We start from the raw sequence: 24,593 nt of genomic DNA, 5'->3' as shown, positions 1-24,593 counted from the left end.
TATTGCACTTGGAGTTTGAATGACCCTGACAGCTTTGAAAGTTACGGCATCTCACAGGTGAAAAGGTGAGTGTGTTGAGGTCTATGTGCATGTATGTGTGGGAATGTATACTAACCTTGGTGGTCTTCACCTTGTTTCCTGTGCTGCAGCTCCAGCCTGTGAGGTCAGGCAGGACTTTACACTCCTCACCATCCAAACACGGCTGCATCTGACACCACCACTTCTGAGCTACTATAGACGCTACACACACATCACAGGGAACATGAACAAGTACACGCAGGTCAGTACACAAACACACTAACTTAAAAGAAGTAGGGGTCATATCATGGAATGGAAGCAAGCTAATTTTGCATTGTTTCTAGATGGGTGTAACACCTACTACTCTGCATTTCCTTTTGAAGAAACTCACTGTTAGAAACGTATAGGTCCCAGATTATTTCAGTGCAGATAGTATTTTCACAATGTAGTGCAGGCTTGGCAAAGAAATATGCCAGCCAATGGTAAAAGAGGTCATTAGAGGTCATAGCAAATACAGCCTGCTAATAAAGGGTGGAAAATTGGCATGAACAACTAAATTACTGTCAGGATCTTGGAACTGTATTGTCGTGCTTTGCCCGTTTCTGTTACTGTGTTAACTTAATTCATCATGTTCCTGTTCCTATTTAGTTTAATTAGTCATTCAGTGAACCTGTGTTTGTTAATTATCCCTAGGGCTGGGCGATATGGAGCAAAACATATATCTCGATATATTTAGCTATATCTCGATATACGATATATATATATCGATATCTTTACAGTAAAAATAACTCCCCAAAAACTCCTGCAAAAACAAATATGCCAAATATTACATGTTTAGAGCCCTATGAAAAGTTTTATTTTTTTCTTCATCATATGTTTTATTGTTACCTAATTCTGTGTTTTAGCATGTGTAATTATTGAAATGCATAAAAACATTTTTTTTTTTCCTTAAAATAGCCTTTTTTTCCCTCTGATATTTACATTTTTCTGGTTATCAAATGAAGGCATAAAACATTCATTTAATTTATCTTTTAACTATTGGAAAGTAAGCAAACTTAATTTTTTGGTAAACAAAGGGGTTTTACTATTAAAAATAATACATGGAAGAAATGTTGTGTGATTATTCCTTAAAAAAATTATGTTTGTTTAATTTTAATAGTAGTAGTAGTATGGTATGAACAATAGAAATAGATTCCTGGCAAATACTTGTCTTTAAATTATGTAAACCAGACTTTTATTTTGATGGGTTACCGTATCTTTAAAGTTCTGTGTATGTGATACTACAGTCTATCATGTGATATATGACGCTAGTTTTACTCAAATCAAACGGTCAAATGCTCATGAAGTGAGTCTCAGTGCAGTTCTGGAGATGTTCCTCATGTGTTTACGTCCTAATTTAGTGAGACGATAAAAGCTGAAATCACCAGAGCGTCACACACACTTCTGTGTGTCTCATAAACGACGACGCGCTTCTGTGGATTCCATCCACATGTTCAGCATCACGGAAATCATAGGGCCCCCCATACTAGACATCTGCCTGCTGTTTGTCCGATGCAATAAAACCGAAGTATCTCCATATAATGGAGACAGTTGTCCTTTTTTTAGACTAGTTCTGTAGACTCCGGGTTGGTCGCGGATGACGTCATGTTCAATGACACAACACGCGAGGGCAGGGGGAACTAAATCAAGGAGGCGGGGCCGAGCACAGCACAGAGAAGGCAAACAAGCAAATTGGCGGAATCAGAATTAAATATAAACAATATATCGATATATACGATATGTCAAAATCCATATAGAATTAAAAAAAATATCTCAATATATTTTAAATATCACCCACCCCTAATTATCCCTAGCATTTAAGATCTCGTCTGTGCAATTCTCCTCTGTCAGGGTCTACTTGTTGTGTACGTGTTTGCTCCAGCACCCACTGTGTGGGTTCCCCCTGTGTTCCTTGGATTAAAGACTGTTTCATTTCCTTGTGCCTCCTTTGTGCTTTCATAACAGTGTATTAAGATGGAAGACCCAACCGAAAACCGCTTCCTCCGTGTGTCTACCCTCCGTTTTTTTCTCTCAATGTTTTTTTATTTCCATTGTTTGTATGGATCCCTTCATCAACCTGGAATTCCTCCTCCTCCTCCTGCTGGAGCAGGGGGACAGATCTCTCGAGGACCACGCGAGACTGCCCCTGTTCTTTTGTTCCATTAACTGGTGATGTTCTTGTCCTCGTTTAGTTTAGTCATTCAGTGCACCTGTATTTGTTAATTATCCCTACCATTTTATTGTCTGTGCAGTTCTCCTCTGTTGGATCTACTTGTTGTGTACATATGTTCGCTACAGTGCACATTGTGTGGATTTCCCCTGTGTTCCTTGGATTTAAGACTGTTTACGTTTCTTAGTGCCTCCTGCATGCTTCCATAACAGCATATTGTGACAATTACTAGGGCTGTTGATTTAACTTGTTAATTTAGTGCACTTAATTATAAAAAATTCATGCATTTAATCATGCCCCCTGACATGTACAATGCTAAAAGTGATACGCTTCACCAAATCATGCTTATCGAGAGCAGACAGAATAGATTAACTACTTAAACATGATGTGTACTTGTGCTCAAAAACAGCTGGATGGAATTTAACAGAATGCATTTTTTGAAAGCTGAACTCTTTCAGCTATGCACATGACATCTTAAAAATGTGCTAATTACAATGCAGGATGTGATACAACCAAAGACGACCATCTTTTATCCATCAATAATTAGTTATAATTAATGTAATTAATTCCATTAAAATTTAAGCCCTACAAATTAAGGGTGTTTAATATCTCAGTTAAAATTATAAGTGGGCTCCAGGGAAAGAAAAAATAAAAATACAAATGATATGACCCCTTTAAATACAGTGGATCATGGAGCAGCTCAGGAGCAAGAAAATGGCAAACAGATGAGGAGCTATTTGAGATGATGCAGAGAGAAAGAATGAAGCATGAGATGGGGTGAAACATGGCTTATTTGACATTTCCTCTCACGCAGAACGCTGTGAGTAGAGACACTTGAGCTATTTTTTCCTGAGCTTACAGTCAGGCAAAATAAGATAACGATCGATTTCTCTGTCAAGTGGACAGTGTTGACACAATATTAAATGAAACAGCCAGACAGCTGAGGGAGACAAAGAGACCGAAAGACAAAGAATGAGAGAAAAAGAGAGAGGTGGAGTAAAAGAATGAAAAAATGCAGGGCACAGTTTCTCATTGAACCCTTTAATCTTGTGTACATAGGGGTAAATTTGTTAAACATTACAGTTCATCCAAACAATATATACATGGAAATAGGAATTAAAATTAATTGAAGGTCCATTTTACCATCCACACAGGAGGGTGCAGCCCTTGTTGTTCCAGCGACTTGTCCTGGGAAGCAGGAACACTTAACCGTCTGTGATCGCTCCTCAATCTTATTTCTGTTACAGCAGCGGTGGGCTGCAATCACCTCACATGTGCCAGCCTTCACGTGCACTGCAACAAAAAAGACACACACACATTTCATAAGAACATTTGTCTCTGAATGACATTGCAGTCAGCATCTCATTTACACAGGCACACCTGCAGTCAGTCATTTCACCACAGTCTGTTACTGCATGCACATATTGTCCTGCTCCTATGCTAGGTACAGCTTCGTTTTATGCAATATTTATAGTTCGAGTGTTATTCAATAACTTTTCATAAGATTAACTGAATAAATTTAGTAAGAAATGTAGTCAATCATTTAATAAAATAATAAATATAGTAAAACTTTTCATTGTAATTAAATTGTTATTTCAATTTAATCACATTGTATTAATTTTTTTATTTAGTTTTTTTTAAGGACATATTTTAGTGTTTCATGTTTTTTCAGTGTTAGCAAATTGTTTTATGATGTTTTGTAATTTAAAAATAGTTGTATGGTTTAAATACACACTCACAAAAAAACGATGTACAAACCATTTTCACTCAGAAATTGCTAGTAAATTTCACAATTCATTACACAGAAATGGCAAGAAACACACTGAATTAAACATGACATGTTGAAGTAGAAAGACTGAAACTCTATGACTATGACTCCAATAATCTTTGTTTTAAAACAACTTATGTTGCAAAAAATATTTTTCAACATTCATTTTGCACACAGGTCAGGGGGCATGTGCCAGTTTTTTACTGTGTTATTCTTAATATAAATAATTTAAATGAATTAAAAGTCAAATAACCATAATTTCTAGCTATTTTCATAGCAATTTTTTAATCTGTCCAAAGAATCTAGGCCTGTTTTTCTAATGTAGGAAACATACAAGCTTTGCGCAGTATTTTTTAAGAACTTTAATTAAAGCTCTGAGGGTCACAGAGATGAAAAGAAGACATAACCAAAAAATTAATAACTGAACCGCTCTGGGTGCCCGGCGGCTACTTGCTAGGCCTTCAAAATGATTGAAATTCTAGCAGAGATCTTCACCATCTCACTATCTCAATATCACGTCAATGGAAAGTGTTTTTCCTCTTTCCGAGTGTTTGAAATTTGTAGACATGCCTTTGAAACATTCAAACTGAAGCTGCAAGACAGAGAAACACAGAGTTCTATTAGAGAAAAGAGAAAATGCCACTAATGAGTGAGAAACAAACGTCTGCATTCATTTTTTTAAAGATCACTCTTGATCTTTCTCAATCCACCCACCTTGTCTGAAGCATTCAAAACAGTTTATAGTGGATCAGTGCAGCTTATTGAGTTTCACCCTAAGAAACACCAGAGGCTTCGGCTGAAATTTTGTCTGAGCTTTTGAACATTCCCCTTAATGGCTGGAGCGGGTTTAGCATCAGCCGCTGTGTTTACGGGGGATGCTCTTAACTGTTAGGTGGTATAAAGTTTCTGATCCCTGTTTGTGGAGGGAATTTTAGTACTGGCAATGTTATGTGGACTTGCACATAGATCGATACTGCAGCTTTGGGGTCCTTTTTTTAGTATTGCCCAAAATAAAACCTCTGAATCTGTACTGGGCCTTCTATTCCAAATCTCACCTGTTTGTTCCAGATTTATTGGTCATGAAAGCAAGTTGAGCCTTACTAAAGCCAGCTGTTTGTTCCAGTCAGTTTTTTTGAAGGTTTTGGATATGTACACCGTGACATCATAATTCTGTTGCTGGACTTCCTCTATAAATAATAATAAATATGCTGTTTTTTTTCCCTTACTCCATTGAAATGTTTTTGTCTTCTTCATCTTAAATAGAGGTAAATAAATATGAAAAAAACATTAATTTACTTTTAAAACAAGAAAAAAATCCAGATATATTGCATAAATTATAGGACTCTGTTCCTTGAAATCGAGAAAAAATCTTGATTAAATGAATAGATTTTTGCATTGTACTAACATTCTGAATTGGACTCGGTGTGAATAGTTTCAGGACAGATTTTATTCTGTACTTTTGTGCCGTTTAATTGCATCAGACCTTGTGTGATAAGACCTTGACCAGCAACAGAACATGAGGAACAGGCTAAGCAACTGAACCGCTGTGATGTACACGACTAAAATGAACCAACCAACATGACCAAATGTTACAATGGTGTTCGAATGGAATGACCTTTAGCTAGTTGGAAGAGGAAATTCTTGTGAGTGCCAGAATGAAATATCCTTCAGAACAGAGCATGCTTTATGTTGCTTTTGGAATAGCCCTGTCCTTCAGTGGATGGGCAGTGCAGGGAGAAACAGCCAATCAATTCATTCTCCGCACACATTACCTCACATCAGATTAATCCATCCTGACTGGGTCAAAATGGGGGTTGACGCTGCTGGTCAACAGCCTGTGCTGTGTGTGTGTGCGCGAAATGTGTAAATGTCAACCGTCCCGAGAGATCGACCTCTCAGCTGAGAAACGGTTCTTTCAACCATATTCTTTCTCATCATGCATCTCACTAACTGCAGTGACAGGGCATTTCATTTCTGTGTTCCCAACATGATGGGATTCCACAATATGGCCCCTGAAGATTTGAACGGAGGCGTTGTTTTCACACACACACTGTCATACAGCACCCGGGAGGAGTTTGGGTCGGGGGTCTGGGAGTGTGTGTTTGTCCTAGGGGAGTTATGTTTCTTTATTCCATCTTTCTCTTCATTTCTTGCTTTCTCACCTGCCACTTTTTCCTTCCTCTACCTCTCTCTTGGCCTGGGTTTCCATTTCTGTCTTTCGATTTAGCTTTTCACAATGTCCTATTTGGCTATTTCCTAAGTTTGTATGTATGCAATATGTATGTCTATAGATAGAAATATATTATATATTAAAAATATTATTAAAAAGTATAATATTATCTTATCATTTAATGTACCTTTAGGGATTCAGCAGATGATTTTATCCATAGCAACTAACAAAAGAGGAACTAAGGCAATTTGTATACACTACCGTTTAAATGTGTGGGATCAGTAAGATTTATTTTTTTTTTTTACAAAATTGCTAGTCCTCATCAAGGCAAAAATACAGAAAAAAACTGTTATTTTATGAAATATTATTGCAATAAATATATATACATATATATAATTTATTCCTGTGATCAAAGCTGAATTTTCAGCATCATTACTCCAGTATTCAGTGTCACATGATCCTTCATTCATAATCATTCATACTTTTATTCAGCAGGGATGTCTTAAATGGATAAAAAGTGACAGTAAAGACTCATATTGTTAGAAAAGATTTACATTTTAAATAAATGCTGCTCTTTTTAACCTATTATTCATAAAACAATCCAGGAAAAAAGTATCAGTTTCCAAACAAAACAACAACAACAAAACATAAAGCAGCACAACTGTTTCCAACACATAAAAAATCATGTGACACTGAAGACTGGAGTAATGGCTGATGAAAATTCAGCTTTGATCACAGATATAAATTATATTTTAAAGTATATTCAAACATAAAAACAAATATTAGAATATTAAATAATAGCTCACAATATTACAGGTTTCTATCTATTGACAGACAGATATTTATTGAATATTTCATCAATAAATATGCTACATTTCAAATATTTATGCAATAATATAAAATATATATATTATTTTCTTAAAATTTGTTTTCCCCCTTTTAGTTCAGAATCTGTTTTACAGTGAGACTGAGATGTTCTTTCAGCTTCTGTGTGGTTTCCGCTCTGCTTCTTTTAATACCAGCTTATTAAAGTCCACTGATTGAAATGTCAAGATGTAAATATTGTGAGTGTTGGATCCTCTAAGTTGGGTGAATTATATTACCCAGTCATTACAGACAGAAAACCTTCAATTTGTGAGGGAAAAATTGCATAGCTCAAAGGGAGTGCCGCCCAAATCAGCTCTAAATGCCATAATGCAAATTTTTGTGTAATCAGAATGAGAGGGCGATGGCTTTCCTGTATCGTGGGACCCCAAGACGGCAGGGAGATGGGCTTGACGCATCAGAAATCATCAGGATGGAAGGAAAAAGATTTGTATTCTCCACCTTACTAGCCACAGGAGATGCTGATAATTGCTCAGTATGTTAATGATATCTTCATGGTGCTTGCCGGATTTATCAAGACAGCTCACTTAGTCTCAAGAAACTCTCTGTATCACTGCTCTTCTTTTGAGATCTTCAGGTTTATATCCTGCCCAAAGCTAATACGTCACACACAGTGTCCACCACATTACTCCACTCATATAACTTTTAATATGTTGATGATATTTGGTTTAAAATAAAAAGTTTAATCGAATGATGAACAATAGTACAATTCATTAAACAAACTAATTCTATCCCACACAGCCTTGTTTTCATTCCTGCCCAAAATTAAATATGGTACTACCCTGACTAAGGTCTATTAAGTTAATTTCACAATTGAAAATTAGAACTTAGAAGGCTTTCTTATTTAAATTCTGAATATCACAACACATTACTGTAATTGCTAGTGGTCATTATAATGATGATGATGGGGAGTTTTTGATATGCCAACACAAAACACAGTCTTCAAGAGTCAGTTTATCTATCCCACACCGATCGCACATTGATATATCAAACAGTTTCTCGTTCAAAAAGCTCAAATGTCTGTAGGGAAACCGACAGTCATTATGTCTCTGAAGGCGCATCCCCTGTGGCGTAGCTTTAAAATGGGCTTTTTAAGAAGAAGAGCCCTCAAATGCATAAACATATTCATATACACATGCACGAAGAGGAGCTAATGGTTTTACAGATGCTTTTACGGGGTTCACACGAAATGAAATAACTGACTTAAAAAAAAAAAAAAGGACACACAGTTTTCAATTTGTTAAATTCATCGTAAAATGTGTTGGTTTAGTACACGAATCCAGGTGAAACACCTCTGAATCAAAGGGTTTATATTTGAAAATCATGTGTGATATTGCTGTGCTGGATCTAAACTCTGGAGGAAGGAAGATCTTCTGGAGATTGACAATATCTATAACTCTCTATATCAAATTAAACCTCATATCGTACAGATAGAGAGACAGAGGGAGAAAGGAAGAGGGAATAAAACAATATATATCTATCAAAGAGATATTCTGCCAACAGAGAATTGTAGCGGGAAGAGCACAAAGCTATTGTTGAAGTTACTGTGTTATACTAGCAGGTCTTAAGCTTTCATTTCGTTAACGTTCTTTTGGATGGCTTTAATATAACACTGAATTCGCTATGCTTGTGTGTGTAGAACTCAATTGTTTGTTCACTACACTGCAATACACTGTAAGCAGATTCCTGGCAGGTTTTATAAAACAATGCAATGAACACAAGCACGTTCTCATGTACCATTAACCTGTCTAACTGTAATGGCTTTTTATCGCTCCATCTGTAGGTTTGAAAGCACATTCAAATTGAAATGATTTCTTAGCAATACAAACTTAGACATAGAAAACTACTGCACTGAGGCAGCGAGAAATAATGTCTTAACAAGTGCTAGAAATGTGAGGGTACAAAGGCCATGTGTTATGTTTTGGCCATTTTTATTTTTTTCAGTTGTATGCCCTTCTTCATTTTACATCTAATCAATATTCTCTGAATTTGCAAGGGTTATGCGGGTGTCTCTTATGTGAGTTGATTTTCAATAGACCTTAACGATTTCAACTATTATATTTTTTATATGAAGGCCACGTTAAACTAAAAATATCTGAACAATAAATAAATAACAAAACCTGAAAATTATAAAAGTTGTAAATATTTATTGTGAATGTCAAGTTAATGTACAGTACTTGCTTACCAAGGAGTCAACATTGTCACTAAAGAACACGCTTGAAGTGAAATAAGTGATGTGAACTTAAACATTACTTAATTCTATCATATGTCCGTAGTTATTTTTTTGCTTAATACGTATGTTTTGAATGGATGGATGGATGGATGAATGAGATCCAAAAGTATCCATAGTTCAATAAACACCATAGTACACTTGAGCACACTCCTCCAATAGTCTTGCAAGGAATAACTCATCTACCAAAATGTGTTAGTTCATCACAACAATACTGCTCTAGACAAATTTTAACGTAATTTCAGATTATCCATAAAGCAGAATCTCTTTGCTCACTGTGACTGTCTGTGTGCATTTGAAGTAGTTTGTAATACATTTTTACTACTGTAAATGTATCCACCTGTTCCATTTCATACATGACTATTGTGGACTGGTAGCTTATGTAAGTGTCCTTACTGCTAACATCTGTGCTGTATTAATATGCATGTTAAGCACAGCGATCGCACACACATATGTCATTCAGAATGTAACTAAAAATATCTCCCATATTGCACTAGCATATTCTGCGTCATTTAAACACGCAATCCTATACATTATTTAAACACGTTATGCAGAGGTTTGAAGGAGTATGTGATCTAGCATGTGGTATTTGTGGTCTTGTGTGTATTATTGTAGTGTGTTGGGAGTGTGCGATGTCAGGAAATAGCGGTCTATGTTACACACAAATAATCCAAACATTAAATATTTCTGCCATAATATAATATAATATAATATAATATAATATAATATAATATAATATAATATAATATAATATAATATAATATAATATAATATAATATAATATAATTATGTATTTTCACGTTTAATATGTGCTTTGGTTGCGATGGACTGAAAGGTGAGTCTGATGAAATCTGATCTCCTCTAGAAATCCAGCCCTATAAATATCCCTAGGGACATATTTCACTTTTACAAGCGGATTTTTCCTCCCGCTTTGTGAGGGGGAGTTTCATGACATAGCTATTAAAGCCTGTGTCATTTTATGGCCATTTCAATCAGGCTCTATTTCAAAGGACAATTTGAGCTCCAGCCCACACCAGAGTTCACCAGATCATTTACCATCACACACACAAATAGAGCATATAAGCAAGAGAGAATCAAGCGATCAGTCAATACACAAAGTCAGAAACCTGTAAATATTAAGAGATATCATACAAAGACTAAAGAAAGAAAAAAAGACCACAACCATTATCAGGACAATGCTGATGATCTCCTTTTAATGTTATTGTTTTTGTTGGGTTTGCCCCATCATGTGTGTGTGTGTGTGTGTGTGTGTGTTTTGGGTGGTGGTGGTGGTGGGGGGTATATTAGCTGTATGTACTTTATTGGAGTCTGCACTAGTGGAGGTGTGTGTTAAAACAGAGGCTAGATGGATTGGGAATATGGACATCCCATTAAAAACCCTTTTAACCTGCTCTCTAGTGTCGTCCACTACACATACAATATCCTGCTCTGCTGTAACAGCTACAGCTCTCTCCACAAGGACCACATAAGTGGTTTGATCTTGTTCTTTTATTATCTTTTTTTTTTTTTTTAGACAGTGAGCAACAGTTTTTGCAACCCTTTAGTAAAATCTGGGACATTTATAAATACTATACTTCTGTAAAAATACTATAATACTATATAAAAATACTAAAAAATCATACAAATAGTTGCATATAACTATGAATAAAACATTTAACCTTTTTTATTAACTACATTTAGAATGGAATCGGAACTTTTTCAAACAATACATTAAAAATACACCAAAGTGTATCATACTCATGTAATTCTGTGGAAGTGTATGTGTAACTGAGTATCTTGGCCATCACGACGGCCACTTCTGGACGGCCCATTAACCAAGAAAGGATGAGTCACTTTAAAAGGCTTATAATCAGTGGGAGGGGTTGATCTCAGGCTGTCATCCAATCATGGTCTGCACTTGTGCAGTTATTATATTCATTAGCGAGATGACTAAAGCTCTGATGAGAGGAAACGCCCTGCTGCTCTCGAGCACTGCAGACACCTGGAGCAGTTGCACTACTGAGATGATAATGGAATTACACCTGCACCAATGCACTCTCTCTCTCTTTCTCTTTCTCTTTCTCTTCAGTCATTAAGAGATTGTTTCTCTATTAAAGTACAAGCCCCTTGCTCTTTTGTTGCAGTGTCTATTGGAGCATGTATAAACCCGATTAAAGCAGGATGGTTCTTATGAATGCTAGTGTCCCTAATGAGTTCCACAGATATAATAGCTCTGTTCCAACACTTAGTGCGCTGCCTATCTAGACGGTATTTTAAGGATGCTGACAAAGGATTGTCCAAAAGATGACTTTCTCCTGGTTTTCCCACAAAATCGGAACAAAAAATCTGTGGGAAAAATAAATTAAAGCAAACAATATACCAACACTGCTCGCTTAGCAACATGGTAGTCTACGGTAAGAGTCACGTGTGAATACATTTTCTTGTGCACTTCCTGCAAGGAGCACTATCTAAACACCATATAATACATATAATAAACCAGTCAATGAGGATTCAATTCCGTTAGGCTGATATCTTAGAAAGCAGTTGCCTATGTAGGCAGCAGACAGCAAAGAAGCTCAACAGGTTTAGGAACAGAGCTAAGAGATTAGACCGGTACGATGACAGCAGTGTGTGGTAAAAGAAAACAAATCCATGAGGCTAAACTAAGGATCTGTCAGGCAATCGAACCGGCCTGAACAGCTGTTGTTGTTTACTGTTTTCCCTAAGCAGATTTCTGTCATGTGTGATTATGCGTCACTTTTGAAAATCTGTATGGCTGGGAGAAATAATGACCTCTCTCGCACAAAAAGTAAGCGTTTAGATATACTGTTCCCAGAACGTGTCGCAAATATAACTCTGACAGATGGCGAAAATGTGCTTTTAATGACATCACTTCCTGTAAAGATACATCTTAGCATCATTCAGTTTCAAAATAAAGGAAAAGGTCTATTTTGCCTCTGTGTTTCTCCCAATCCCCCCCCCCCCCCCCCCACACACACACACACACACACATACACTCTCTCTCCCCCCAGAAAGAGTATGTAATATTAAAGTCGGATTAGGGCATAAAAGCGGATTAGTATTTTAGTAGCATTTGTGTTTTATTTAAAGTTCTAATATTAAAGGACTAGCAAATATAAACCCAGCTTAAGCATATTTCTCTTACACATTTCAGATCACTGCCATGTTGGGGATATTTATTCTCACTTCTGATCTGGTTTGTGTCTCGTCTCCTTCCTGTGCAGCTGGCAGCGAGGGGTCTGCGAGCGGCATCGCAGGTGGAGAGATCCGCTCTATCGCCCTCTAATCTGCTAATCTGTTAAAAACATGCTGTCCTTCAGCATACGCTCTCTTTGGGAGAGTGGGGTGTTAGATTATTTAAGCCTCCCATAGCAGTAGACAGGAGATCATCCTTTTCTGATAACTGTGAAATAGAGAGGTTCATGTAAAATAACGGCTGAGCACAAAATCTGCCCAGCCAGCACTTTGCCCTAGCCTGTTTTTCCCCCTCTTATCATTATCTCTTGCTCTCCATCTCTATCAGGGTATCGGCAGCATTGATGTTAATTACAGACCACCAAATAGAGGCAAAAAAAGCACCATCCATCAAACAAAGACACACTGAAGACGTGAGACTTATTGAGAAAGTGAGACACGCTAGGGATGCTTCAATCCCACACCAAGATTGTATGATTTTTTAATAATATTAGCCTTTAAATGCAAAATATTTAAAGTGTGCCTGAAGTATACTTGCAATAGTTCCACTTTAGCATGACCAGATATACTTAATTATACTGTATCATTAATTGGAATTCAGCACTACTTATGCACAAAGTTCATTGAATACATTATTGGTTGTTCCAATTTAGCAGATTTAAGGTATACAGTTTGGCATGCCACCAGTACAATTTCAGTGCACTTTTATTAAGTACAACAATATTTAAATGTATTTGTTGTATACTTATCATGAAATAAATGTATTTCAAATGCATTTTAGTATATGTATTTTTCACTAGGGTTCAGATCTGGCTTCATAGAATCAACAACCATCAGTGACATCAGTGGATAGAAACAAGTCCTCGCCCTACAGTTGTTGTTGTTGTTTTTTTGATGATGATACATTTAATTCAGATGTGCATCCCAGTTTGGAACAAATAATGTTGGCAGTGCAATATTTGACCGGAAAAGTGAAAATTAAGTTTATTTTCCTAAGTTACGGCTAGTTAGAGCGAGCCTGCTTCCAATCAAACTCAGAGATGAATTAGTGCAGTAAGATCACATTTGTTTGAATGAAATATAGTATTTATTGCAATTTACTGTTGATCGATTGAGAGCCAGAGAGAGAGAGAGAGAGAGAGAGAGAGAGAGAGAGATGAAAAGTTGGTTTGTAATTACCTGCATCTCTCTCTACAAACAATGAAGCTGTAAGTTTAGTTACTTCAAAAACAGTGATTTTACCTCCTTTTTGCTGAGAAATATAATGTAGCGATTCAGCAGCGTTGACAACAAGTTTCTGTGGATGATTTTGTGTGTGCATAGCATAATCTCCAATCTCTGTGTGCAGGTGATGTGTATGCGTCAATTAAAGCAGCGCATTAATATAAAAAAGTGATCAAACTGCCTTGGAGCTACCTGTGCATTAAACAGATTTAACAGCAATTAAAAAATAAGTTCAAATCTGCAATAATGCAATCCCATCTGGATCAGATCATTGAATTAATTAATACATTTTTGTGCTTTTTCTGATTGCCTTAACCAAAATGCTGATACATACCCTTTTGATTCTGCCGTATTGTTTCTTACACTATATGAGATGCAACCCTGTACAGGTTTGTGTTTTTTTATCTTTTGTTGTTTAAGTCTTGTTTAAAGAACGCAGATAGGCTGTGGCTTCCTGAAATATTTGGAAATGCCAGACAGAGGCCAGTGGGAATAAACGAAAAAAGAGAACATGGGCAGAAATAAGTATCACGCGACCTGTTTGCTGTGGTCAGGCCTCTTCCAATAATCCAGAGGTCAGTGTTCCTTCCTTCTCAGACCGACCCACATTTACACACCTCAGTGAAACTCCCAGTGCAAACAGCCAACTCTCAAACAAATATTCTTCTATACACTTCAGACCCCTTGAGAGAGACAAAAGGAGGGGTAAAGAGAAAAAAAAAGTGACATTCTGACGGCTGTCCAATCCCGTTGAAGCTGAAGATGTTATTCATTGGCTTCAATTTGAGAGGAACGGAACCTTTCCCCTTTCCTGTCATCCGGCGCTTCTGTGTTTCTTCCTTCCCTTCCGTACTCATCTCTTCCTCATTTCCGTCTTGTCATTCAGAGTCTCATCAAATGTCAGAGGACAGCATGCTGTCCCAGAGTGCTGGCTCCGTCTGCATCTTGAAATACATATTTGTGGTGAGACCAATCTCCCTCAGGTCCTGTGGAAGGGGTCAGCACATTTATACAGAAGCCTGATAAGACCACCTTGTGAGAATGTGACGGCACATGTCCCAGGAGACGCCACTCTCTCCTTTTGTCGTATTTTAAACTGCTCTTGTCAGTTAAACAAAGCTCTTCAGAAAGCCCTTCACAAACTTGCATGTACAAAGTAAGAACAGGCTGCTATTATTTGACTTCAAGGGATAGTTCACCCAAAAATGACAATCTTATCATTAATAATAGGACACAAAAGATGATGTTTTGGAGAATGTTTGAGCTGTTTTTGTCCAAATGAAGTCAATTTCAAAGGGGTTCAAAAGTTTCAAGTCCCAAAAAGAAAGCACAGGTGATTTACACATATAATGTCTGAAGGAAAATACTCACTTTGTATGAACAGAAGTGCATACATTTGTATTTTTTATATTTAAGACTTTCAAATCAAACACTTATAAACTTGCACACACAGACTACATTAAATATAAAATATGAACATTAAAAGTCAAACCTCATTGGTTCAAACATCATGGTTCATGCATGGTTCTTATGTTCACGTTTTAAATTATTTAAATGAAGTGAAATAAATGTGAAAATACTGATATTAGATTGAAAAGATTAGGCTTGCACCAAAGTTCGAAATATTGCCTTGGCATCAGTGATGAGATCTTTGAATCGTCAGTCTGTTTTTCCATTTTCTCTTAAATAGAAGCAACTTTTCAGTACCGATACTCTGCACTAAAAGACCTAACATCAGAAACATTAATCTATTAGCAGGTTCACGGGTAGGGTATGATAATGATTCGCATAGTTATATAAAAGTTCTCTTTCAAAAGCTCTCTCAAAATAACACCTCCACAACTCGAGCACGGGAATCAAACCTATCAGCACGTTTTTCTTTATCCAATAAGAAAAATGTGTCAGCACCTTTTCTCATAGAGAATTCTGCCTGAACACATGTTTGATTCTGCCGTAATCAGGACGCCTGATGGATAGGAAGCTGTTTTTGTTTATGGAGAGTGTGAGCGCACTGCCATCTGCTCAGAGATTAAACACCATGCTCTGATGGAATACATAAACACCCATCAAGCTCAAAGCAGCCTGCTTAAGACACTCATAAACGCCCATTTTAAATCACTTACTGTACTCTAGTGCACTCACACACACACACACACACACACACTCAGGGTAGCCTCGTTGTACCAATCACAGACGACAGTATTAACAATTATCAGTTGGCACAGGCCCTTCCTTTATAAAGCAACGGCCTTGCTAGAATTATAGTTAGAAAATTGTTAATAAAAGCACAAAACAATAATAACAATGTTTTTAATAATCAAACACTAATGGAGCCCAGAGCCATCTTTAAAGGGGACTGCATTCTAAATGAAACAGGAAACTGAATGCTAATAATTAATGAAACAAGGGTTGCATAAAAATTATTTACAGTAAAACTGTGAAAATACACTGCACCCTAAATGGAAAACGTAACTTGCTACATTTTACTACTTGATATGTTAAAAATAAACATAAATACTAATGCTTATTTAAGTGGTTTCAGTTGATCATAGATAAATCTTCCACTTCATCCAGTCACTCTTTTCATTCTCTTTTCTAAAGTATCTTCTTACAGTTTTACAGACTGAAAAACCACTCTGAGCTATTCAGAGTGTGATTCAGATTAAAAATCAATTGTGAATGGATTTAAAACATGTAGTAGCCTCTATACCTGGTTTATCAAACATCACAACCCAAAAGAGTGATTCATTCAGGAATCGGGCATTCTAGTTTTGTTCTACACATTTACTAAAACACTAAAGCTCTAAAGAAATGATCGTTTTGAACTTTATGGTCATCAAAGAATCCTGAAAATAATGCATCACAGTTTCCACAAAAATATAAAGCTGCACACAGATTTACAACATTGATATTAAGAAATGTGGATATGTAAAGGATCATGTGACACTGAAGAATTAAGTAGGATAACGGCTGCTGAAAATTCAGCTTTGCCATCATAGAAATGAATTACAATTTAAAATGTATTAAAATAAGCAATTTGTTTAAATTGTAATGATATATTTTAAATAAAAGCAGCCTTGATGAACTTAAGAATTTATTAATATACACATCAAAAACTCTTACCTACCCCAAACTTTTGAGTAGTGTAAAATACTGGACATATGACTAGATTGCTGAAATAATCTTGGTGAAAATGTAACATTTTTTAGTACTTTCCTGCTATGTAATGAATTGAATACAATAGCTTTGCTTCCGAAGTGACATGATTTCAAAAATAGCGCCACTAAAGCCCAAATGTGGTGAAAAAAGATGGTTGAATAAAATTCAATGAGGCTGGGGAGCTCTGGGAGGGTTTGACGGTGGTGTGACCTACATGTTTTATGCCACAGATGAAACAGAGCAGCGTGCTTGAAAATTTTAAATTTTTAATTCTCCTTCTGTGTCTCTCACAGGCCATATGGGCGCTTTGGACAGGCTGTGAACATTTACAGGAAGAGCTAACACATATCAGAGAATCATGCACGGAGTTCAAGGCAAAACGGAGTTATGGGATTGTGAATAGGTTCTTTAAAAAAAAAATTCAGACAGACTGAAATGGCCTGTTTTCAAATACTGAAAACTCATACTGGTTAAATAGCCAGGGAGATCTGGTACATCATATCAATACAACAGCTTTGAAATATAACAAAGCATGTGTGTACGCAGGGCCACTGCTGGACAAATGGGTGTCCTAAGTAGAACTGTATTGTTGTGCCCCTTCCATCATATGTATATATAACTTAATTTTGTAAGGGTTGTGATGACCACATGCTTTTTGTTAAGAAATTCTAAAGGCTGTGTCATCTATCACACAAAGGTGGGAAAAAAACGAAAGATTAAGTGGATATTTTAATTAAATGTTTGGTCGATATTAAACATTTGATCGTCCTGTAAAACCATGGCTCATTTTCAGAAGGGAACATGGAAACTCAGAGAATTTTAGATGCGCTGGTGATGGTGAAATTATTACCGACATTAAAACACGTTATTAACGTCAACAGGCAAAAAAGTTTCACAGGATTATGAATGTACCTGAAAGTGATGCACGGGCTTCATCTTTATTTGTATTTTTTTCTTGGTGAATGGATTGCTGTGTGAATCAATTATTTTTGAACAAGTTACTTGTATCTTCCCATTGAACCAATTCACTAAAACAAGCTTTTTTAGACCAGAGCTACATATTAAACTATTAAATACAATGAGTCATGTATATCAATTTTGAAAAGCAATATTTGCTATTACAACATTTTATAATATGCTAAATAGCAACTAAAATTTGCAAATTGATTATTTTTGAACAGTTTAATCTTGATGAATTTCCCAATGAACTAATTCACTAAAACGAAGATTTCAGAATTTTCCTCCACAGTTTTGTTCGGCCATAAAGCTTCTTCCACATTTATAAACTCTTTCCCCTGTGTCCTTGCGACACACCGTCCCACTGAATTGTACTATTTCTCTTCATAGTTTTGATGTCACTGGTCTCAGGTCATAACCATGTGCATGCTGGTATTTTTATAAGAGTTTTTCCTCCCATTAAAAAAAAAATCTCTGTCTACATGAAAACACAAAAGCATGCTATGAAGCACTGTCAAGAGCATGCCAAGCCAACAGGTGGCGATATAATCTCAACTGTAAAGCCATGTTGGCCAATCCTGAAAACGAAAATTTTCACCCTGGCAGGAGTTTTAAAATGTTTGCATGTGGACGAATGGCTAAACCGCATAGAAAAATCTGCGTTTTTTAAAATACCTGAACTAGTTTGGACAGGGCCTCTGTGTCTTGTTTAGGGAGGGCAGGTTTAGGACATGTCAGACAAACAGAGCGAGACTCATGTTTTACAGGGCAGAAGGCCACAGGATACACACACACACACAGAGAGAGAGAGAAAGAGAGGGCAGGAGAGCTCAGGACTGCAGTCATCCACAAGAGCCATGTCTCTTCCTGCGTTTCATCTCATGACACACTCATCTGTCTCTGTCTCTCTTTCTCTTCTTTATGCCCTTCAATGGATCTCTGCAGCCCTTCTCCCTCCTTTACTCTCTCTCTGTCTTTCTCTCTCCAGGGATATTAGTTTTATTGAGAGGATGAGCCTCATAAAGAATGACCTACAGTAGCAGCAAACTTTCTATATTCCCTGTGTATGTGTGTGTGTGTTTGAAACAAATACTTCACTCTCGTTTAGCTCATTGTCCCTGAAGCTTTTGCTGCTCGTAGAGAAGAAGAGTTTAGAGTTATTAGTTTTTTCCCTCCCAGTGGTTTAGTGTGTGTTTGTGTGTGTGTGTGTTTGTGTGTGTGTGTGTGTGTGTGTGTGTGTGTGTGTGTGTGATCAGTCACCTTGCTCTGACCTGTTAGCAGTAGTGTGTAATTAACTGATTGTCTAAACTGTTTCCCATCTCTGATTGGCTGATTTAACTCCTGGACTACTTATCCAATCAAAATAAAGAACTAATGTGTAGGGAAGAAAAGCCACAGATTCTATTTTCTAATGACATTCTAGTGACTAGTGACCCACATCAATTAATTCCAGCAATATGCTGTATTTTTTTTACGTCACAATAAAAGGCAATGAATTCACAAATCATTTCGTATGTGACATTTTCAGATATTCCCCTCCACCTTCTTCAGAAAATAGTCTGAGCCACCATTCTGCTGCAGCAGACGAGAGAAGTTCACACAAAGAGTGAGTTGTCAAGAAATTCAATCTACTCACCACAAAAGAAAAGAAACAGACTGGGAAGAAGCAAGTGTTTCATTTTAAAACATGTCATATTAATAGTACTCGATTATTACCTTAAAATTACTGCACAAGTCAGAAAAGATGATCAGGTTTATCACCCTCCTCATAAAATTTTTATCACTTCTAAAAAAAAAAAAAAATATCATCTTGATTTAATGGACAAATACACTCAAAAAAAGAGAGTAAATTACACTGTATTGCATCACCGGCTTGTCTACAAAATCAGGTAGATATTGCAAGATGGTGAACGTATAAAAATAAACAAACAACAAAACATGCATTTTGATGTACCACTGATTTAAAGAAATAGTTCATCCAAAAATGTTGTCAATATTTACTCACACTCATGTCATTCTAAACCTGCACTAGCTTCTTTCTTATGCTGAACATAAAAGAAGATGTTTTGAAGAACCAAACAGTTGTCGGTCCTCGTTGACTTCCAGGATAGGGAAAGAAATATGGAAGTCAATGGGGACCTTCAACTGTTTAATTATCAGCATTCTTCAAATAATTATTGTTTAATGTTAAACATAAGAAAGGAATGCTTACAGGTTTGGAACGATATGAGAGTGAGTAAATTATGACAACATTTTTTTCATTTTTGGGTGAACTATCCATTTAAAGTAGTTAAATAGATTACAGAAAATGACAAAACATTAGAAATCACTACCATTTAAAAATTCTTTTTTTAAAAAGAAAAATGTTCACCAAGGACATTTTAAATTGATCCAAAGTGTCAGTAAAGAGTTTAACACTGTTACAAATGACTTCCCTTTTAAATAAATGTTTTACTTTTGAATGTCTCTATTCGTCAAAACTTTTATATTTCCATTTCTATCACCAATGAAATTTGGGTTCCACTGACACCTCCGTCTTGCTTATTTGGGGACACTTTATACTTGGCAATATTATTGACTTTGACTGCATGGATGCTATAGGATGAGAACTGCATTATAGATAAATTTAACTCATTCCAAAATTGATGGACTTTACACTGAATCAACAATAAACTAATTTCATCTGAAATTTTACTATTGTCTTTTTAGGGTTGCTTTACAGCAGAATTGAATTTTATTTGTATCATTGGAAAATGATAATAACGCTTTTTTGGAACATTTAATTGCTGCTGAAATTTCAGCTTTACCATAAATGTTTTAAAAATAAATATTTATTTGAAATTGTAAAAAATCACAGTATTGCTGTTTTATATATTTTCTAACAAATATTTGCAGCCTTGGTGAGCAGAAAACATTTCTTTCAAAACACTAAAAAAAGTCTTACCAATCCCAAACTTCTGAACAGCAGTGTTGTTTGTCTAACCAGAAGTGTAGTTTTACCAAGGCCATGAGGTCAATTCTCTGTAATCCATAAACTGATAAATGTACTTCTTTAATGCAATGCAACTGCCAGTTGCATAAATCAGAATCAATCATCTTCATCTACTTTATAAAAGAAACAAGTGCTTATGACAAATAAACTATTTATCACTTTCTACTGGAACATTCTGCAGCGGCCTCTACATGACCTCAGAGACGTCAGTGTCTTCAAACGTCATAAATAGAGAATATTCTCTAGATTATTTTAGGGGCCGTTTACACGACAACATTTTCAGCCAAAAATGGGATGCTTTTTATGCATTTTGACTGTTCATCTACACAACAACAGCGTTTTGTGGATTGAAAATGCATATTTTTTTAAAACGGGTAACAAAGTTCAAGTATCCGTATATGGGAACACCCAATATGGGAATATTTGAAAACAGTGACGTCATGTGCGTGCAAAGTACATTTTAGATGTCAATGTGTTGATTTTAAAGGCAAGTGTGAACAATCATACAAAACAATGGCGGAGTACATGTTTTTGTCGTTTTTGCAGATATCTGTAAATGCAAATAATTTAAGAAAAAACATTGTTGTGTATAAACATGAAACTTTTAAAAAACCCAAGGGAAAAACTTTTCAGTTTTTGACTACACCATTGTCGTGTAATCGTAGCCTTAAGCTGATCTATGCATCCATCTACCACTGAGTTGTCTACAAAAACACGCTACTTTCTGTCTTTGGTTTGTGCTGTGAACGTTACATTAAAAAAAAAACAGAAAAAAAAAAACAGAACCAATCTTCAGATCTTTAAAAACAGAATGAAAATGTTTATGGTAATATCGACCCAAATCTAACTTCATGCAATTCACATAAGCTGTTTTTTAATGAGACGGCTCATTAAAATAATCAACACTGTAGGATGAAATGAAAATAAAACAATAACAACAAGCTTGACCGAATGAACCTTGACCTTGACTTACCGATGTGACTGCGGTGAGAGGAGGCATCAGACAGATGACCCCAGAGAGACAGAAGGGTCAAAACCACCAGCAAGAGCCACACACACACCCTCTGTATTGCCCGCTCCTGCATTCTGAAACACACACACACAAAGCATATCAGCACATGAGCACTACACTGATCAGAAAGGCTATTAGACTGCGTGTTTCTAGAGGGGATCTCATTCTCTCCTCCAGCGCTATCTAAATGTCATCATGTTCTTCCTAAATGTTTTCTGATACAATGCTGAGTGCTCCAAAACACTGAATTATACAATTACTTACAGAGAGAGTAAGCTTTCGTGGGTGGGGTGGGGTTTTCTGGCACACCCTGAGCCCCTACTGGTTGATTTTGGTACTAGTTTTGGTAATGTTGTCTACTTGATTTTGTTGGATGCATTGATTCAATCAGAATTCAAAAAAAAAAAAAAAAAAAGTTAAACTTACAATTTAAAGAACTGTTTTCTATTAGTATATTTATAAAACAGAATTTACTCCTATGATGGCAAAGCTGAAATGTTACATTTGTGCTCAGGAAACATATCTCATTATTATCAATGTTGAAAAACAGTAACGGTGCTGCTAATATTTTTTGGAAAACATTTTTTTTTTCAGGATACTAATGAATGGAAAGTTCAAAAGAACAGCATTTATTTGAAATATATTTGTTAATATATTTGTTTATCCTCACATTTGACCAATTTAATGCATTCTTGCTAATAAAAGTATTCATTTCTATTAAAAAAGAAAATAAGACAGCTGCTGAGAATATGATGTTGATTGGGGGTTTAAGCTTTAATTAGAATAGTCAGTTCCCTTCCAAACATCCTCACCATTCACACTCTGGCCGAAAATAATTGACACTTCTGAGGAATGTTTGTGTCGGGTCTAATGAAATGAAATCATAAAACTACATAGACCATTGGTTTAGACTCTGCAAGGAAAAAGGCACATCTCAGCTTTCTTCTTTTTTCCCCAATTCTTTTATCTCACACAGACATATTTAAGCATTTCATTTGGAGAGAAAATGAAAGCAGATCATTCATTTACAATGTTCTGACATCTGAAAGGTAAACGGTGCAAATGAACTCTAAATATGCATGTGTGCAACTGTGTGCTTATGCTATTACCGTAAGCTTTAGTCTATAATTCTATATAACACTTCTGAGAGGAAGTTCAGAAGACATCATGTGAGAGCATTTAATAGTATCAGCCAACCAATAAGAGCACACTTTTATCATGTATACTTCTGTGGAAAACAGACGGTTGGTTAGCAGAATTCTCTTACAAAGAGAAGTTTGTGTACATGTTCTACTGATCATGGCAGCAGTACCTCATCCAATGATGATCAAATGATAAAGAAAAGTGTTATAACGGGGCACATATCCAAAAACAATGCATTGATGAGAATCTGCATTCTAAAGAGCTGATTCAGGTGCCTGGACTGCATTGGAGCAATGCTGCACAGTAGATTCTGCAATCCTCCACAATCTAGCATACACAACCTGTCTGCAAAATGGGGAATTGCACTGTGCAAATTGCATTCAGCACTAATTTTGGGGCATGTTTGCACTGTTACCTGATTTGCATAATTCATTTAGTGAATTGGGTACTAACACAACACAAACAGCATGCACAAATAAATGACATTACTACTGGGCACAGTTCATTCTTAGTGAACTCTCCCCTGTTATTCCCCCCTGCAGTTTGGTAATGGAGGCCTGTTAGTTGCTTTTCTGATTAGTATCAGTTTAATAATGAATTTGCCTCTTTTTTTTTAACTCATATAGAACAACACACACATACTCTAGACACATATAGTTATTCAGCAGATTGAAAAAGATAGATTTTGTGTGGGAAAAATAGAAATGTTAGACGTGTGTGGAAGAAAGAGACACAACCAACATAAAACGGTGTTTTGGAAATAGTCTGCCTGGCTCAGTGAAGTCTATGAGTCGCCCTGGGATGTGTCAAATTATGCAGATTTAGCGTACTAATTATCTTTCAACCAGCAGTGCTCACTAGAAATCTCTCCTGTTAAAGCTGAGGGCTAGGCAGGAAAACCCCTGCCTGGAGGGAGTTTTACAGTTTGCAGGTGGATGACCATGAACACACAAAAGGATACTGCTGCTGTCATTTATATTCTCACATCATATTCTCACAGAAATCTGCTGTGTGTTATTTCTGCACCACCAGTGGCACCAAACCGAACCGTTTTCCCAAACACTCACATCTCCTCATTGTTTAGACAAACAGACATTCATCAAAGCTTAAGCCTTTTTTGGGTTTACTTGCAGTCAATAAGCTGAGATAGAAGTATTTTAATATAAAATACATCAACATTAACATTTTATTATGTACTACTGTATACACAGATGCAAATCAGAGTCAATTTAGACTGTAATCAGCAAAATAATAAGCAATGAGATTCATTACACACTCTAATTTTGTCTTTTTTGGAATTTCAACAGGCTGATCACACAGAAGAAGTGCATTGTGTGTGTTGGGTTGAGTGTGTTATATCTGGGTTTGCTCTCGCTGCTCTTCTTTAGATGGCTAAACTTCCGCTGTGTGTTCACTAGTTCTTTAGGAACTCTCAGTAAACACTGCCAAACACCCACTGGCTAGCATCATCAACATGTCTCTGCACTAATTCCAGTCAAGCTTAATCTCTAGCAAGACTTTAATTGCTAGCTATTTAGTTTATGTCAGAAAAGGGCAAAGAGTTTCAAACGGATGTAAATTTATATATATTTTTACTGTAGTTGTATATG

General features: G+C 36.3%; 1 protein-coding gene across 1 annotated transcript in view; it reads right to left on the bottom strand.

Moving 5' to 3' along the window:
* The window catches only part of LOC113107546 (protein FAM19A2), a 68,565-nt gene that overhangs the window by 4,207 nt on the left and 39,765 nt on the right, over positions 1-24,593 (bottom strand). Inside the window, exons 3-5 of the mRNA XM_026270140.1 lie at positions 21,802-21,914; positions 3,371-3,520; positions 116-240 (exon numbers count right to left, since the gene is read on the bottom strand). Coding sequence (XP_026125925.1) covers positions 116-240; positions 3,371-3,520; positions 21,802-21,913 — 387 coding nt within the window. The 5' untranslated portion in view covers position 21,914. The remainder of the gene's footprint in view (positions 1-115; positions 241-3,370; positions 3,521-21,801; positions 21,915-24,593) is intronic.

This window comes from Carassius auratus, chromosome 8 (genome assembly GCF_003368295.1).
Source record: "Carassius auratus strain Wakin chromosome 8, ASM336829v1, whole genome shotgun sequence".
In the NCBI taxonomy this organism is placed as follows: Eukaryota; Metazoa; Chordata; class Actinopteri; order Cypriniformes; family Cyprinidae; genus Carassius; species Carassius auratus.
The sequence above is the reverse complement of the archived record's forward strand: the minus strand, read 5'-3'. Positions and strand labels throughout refer to the sequence as shown.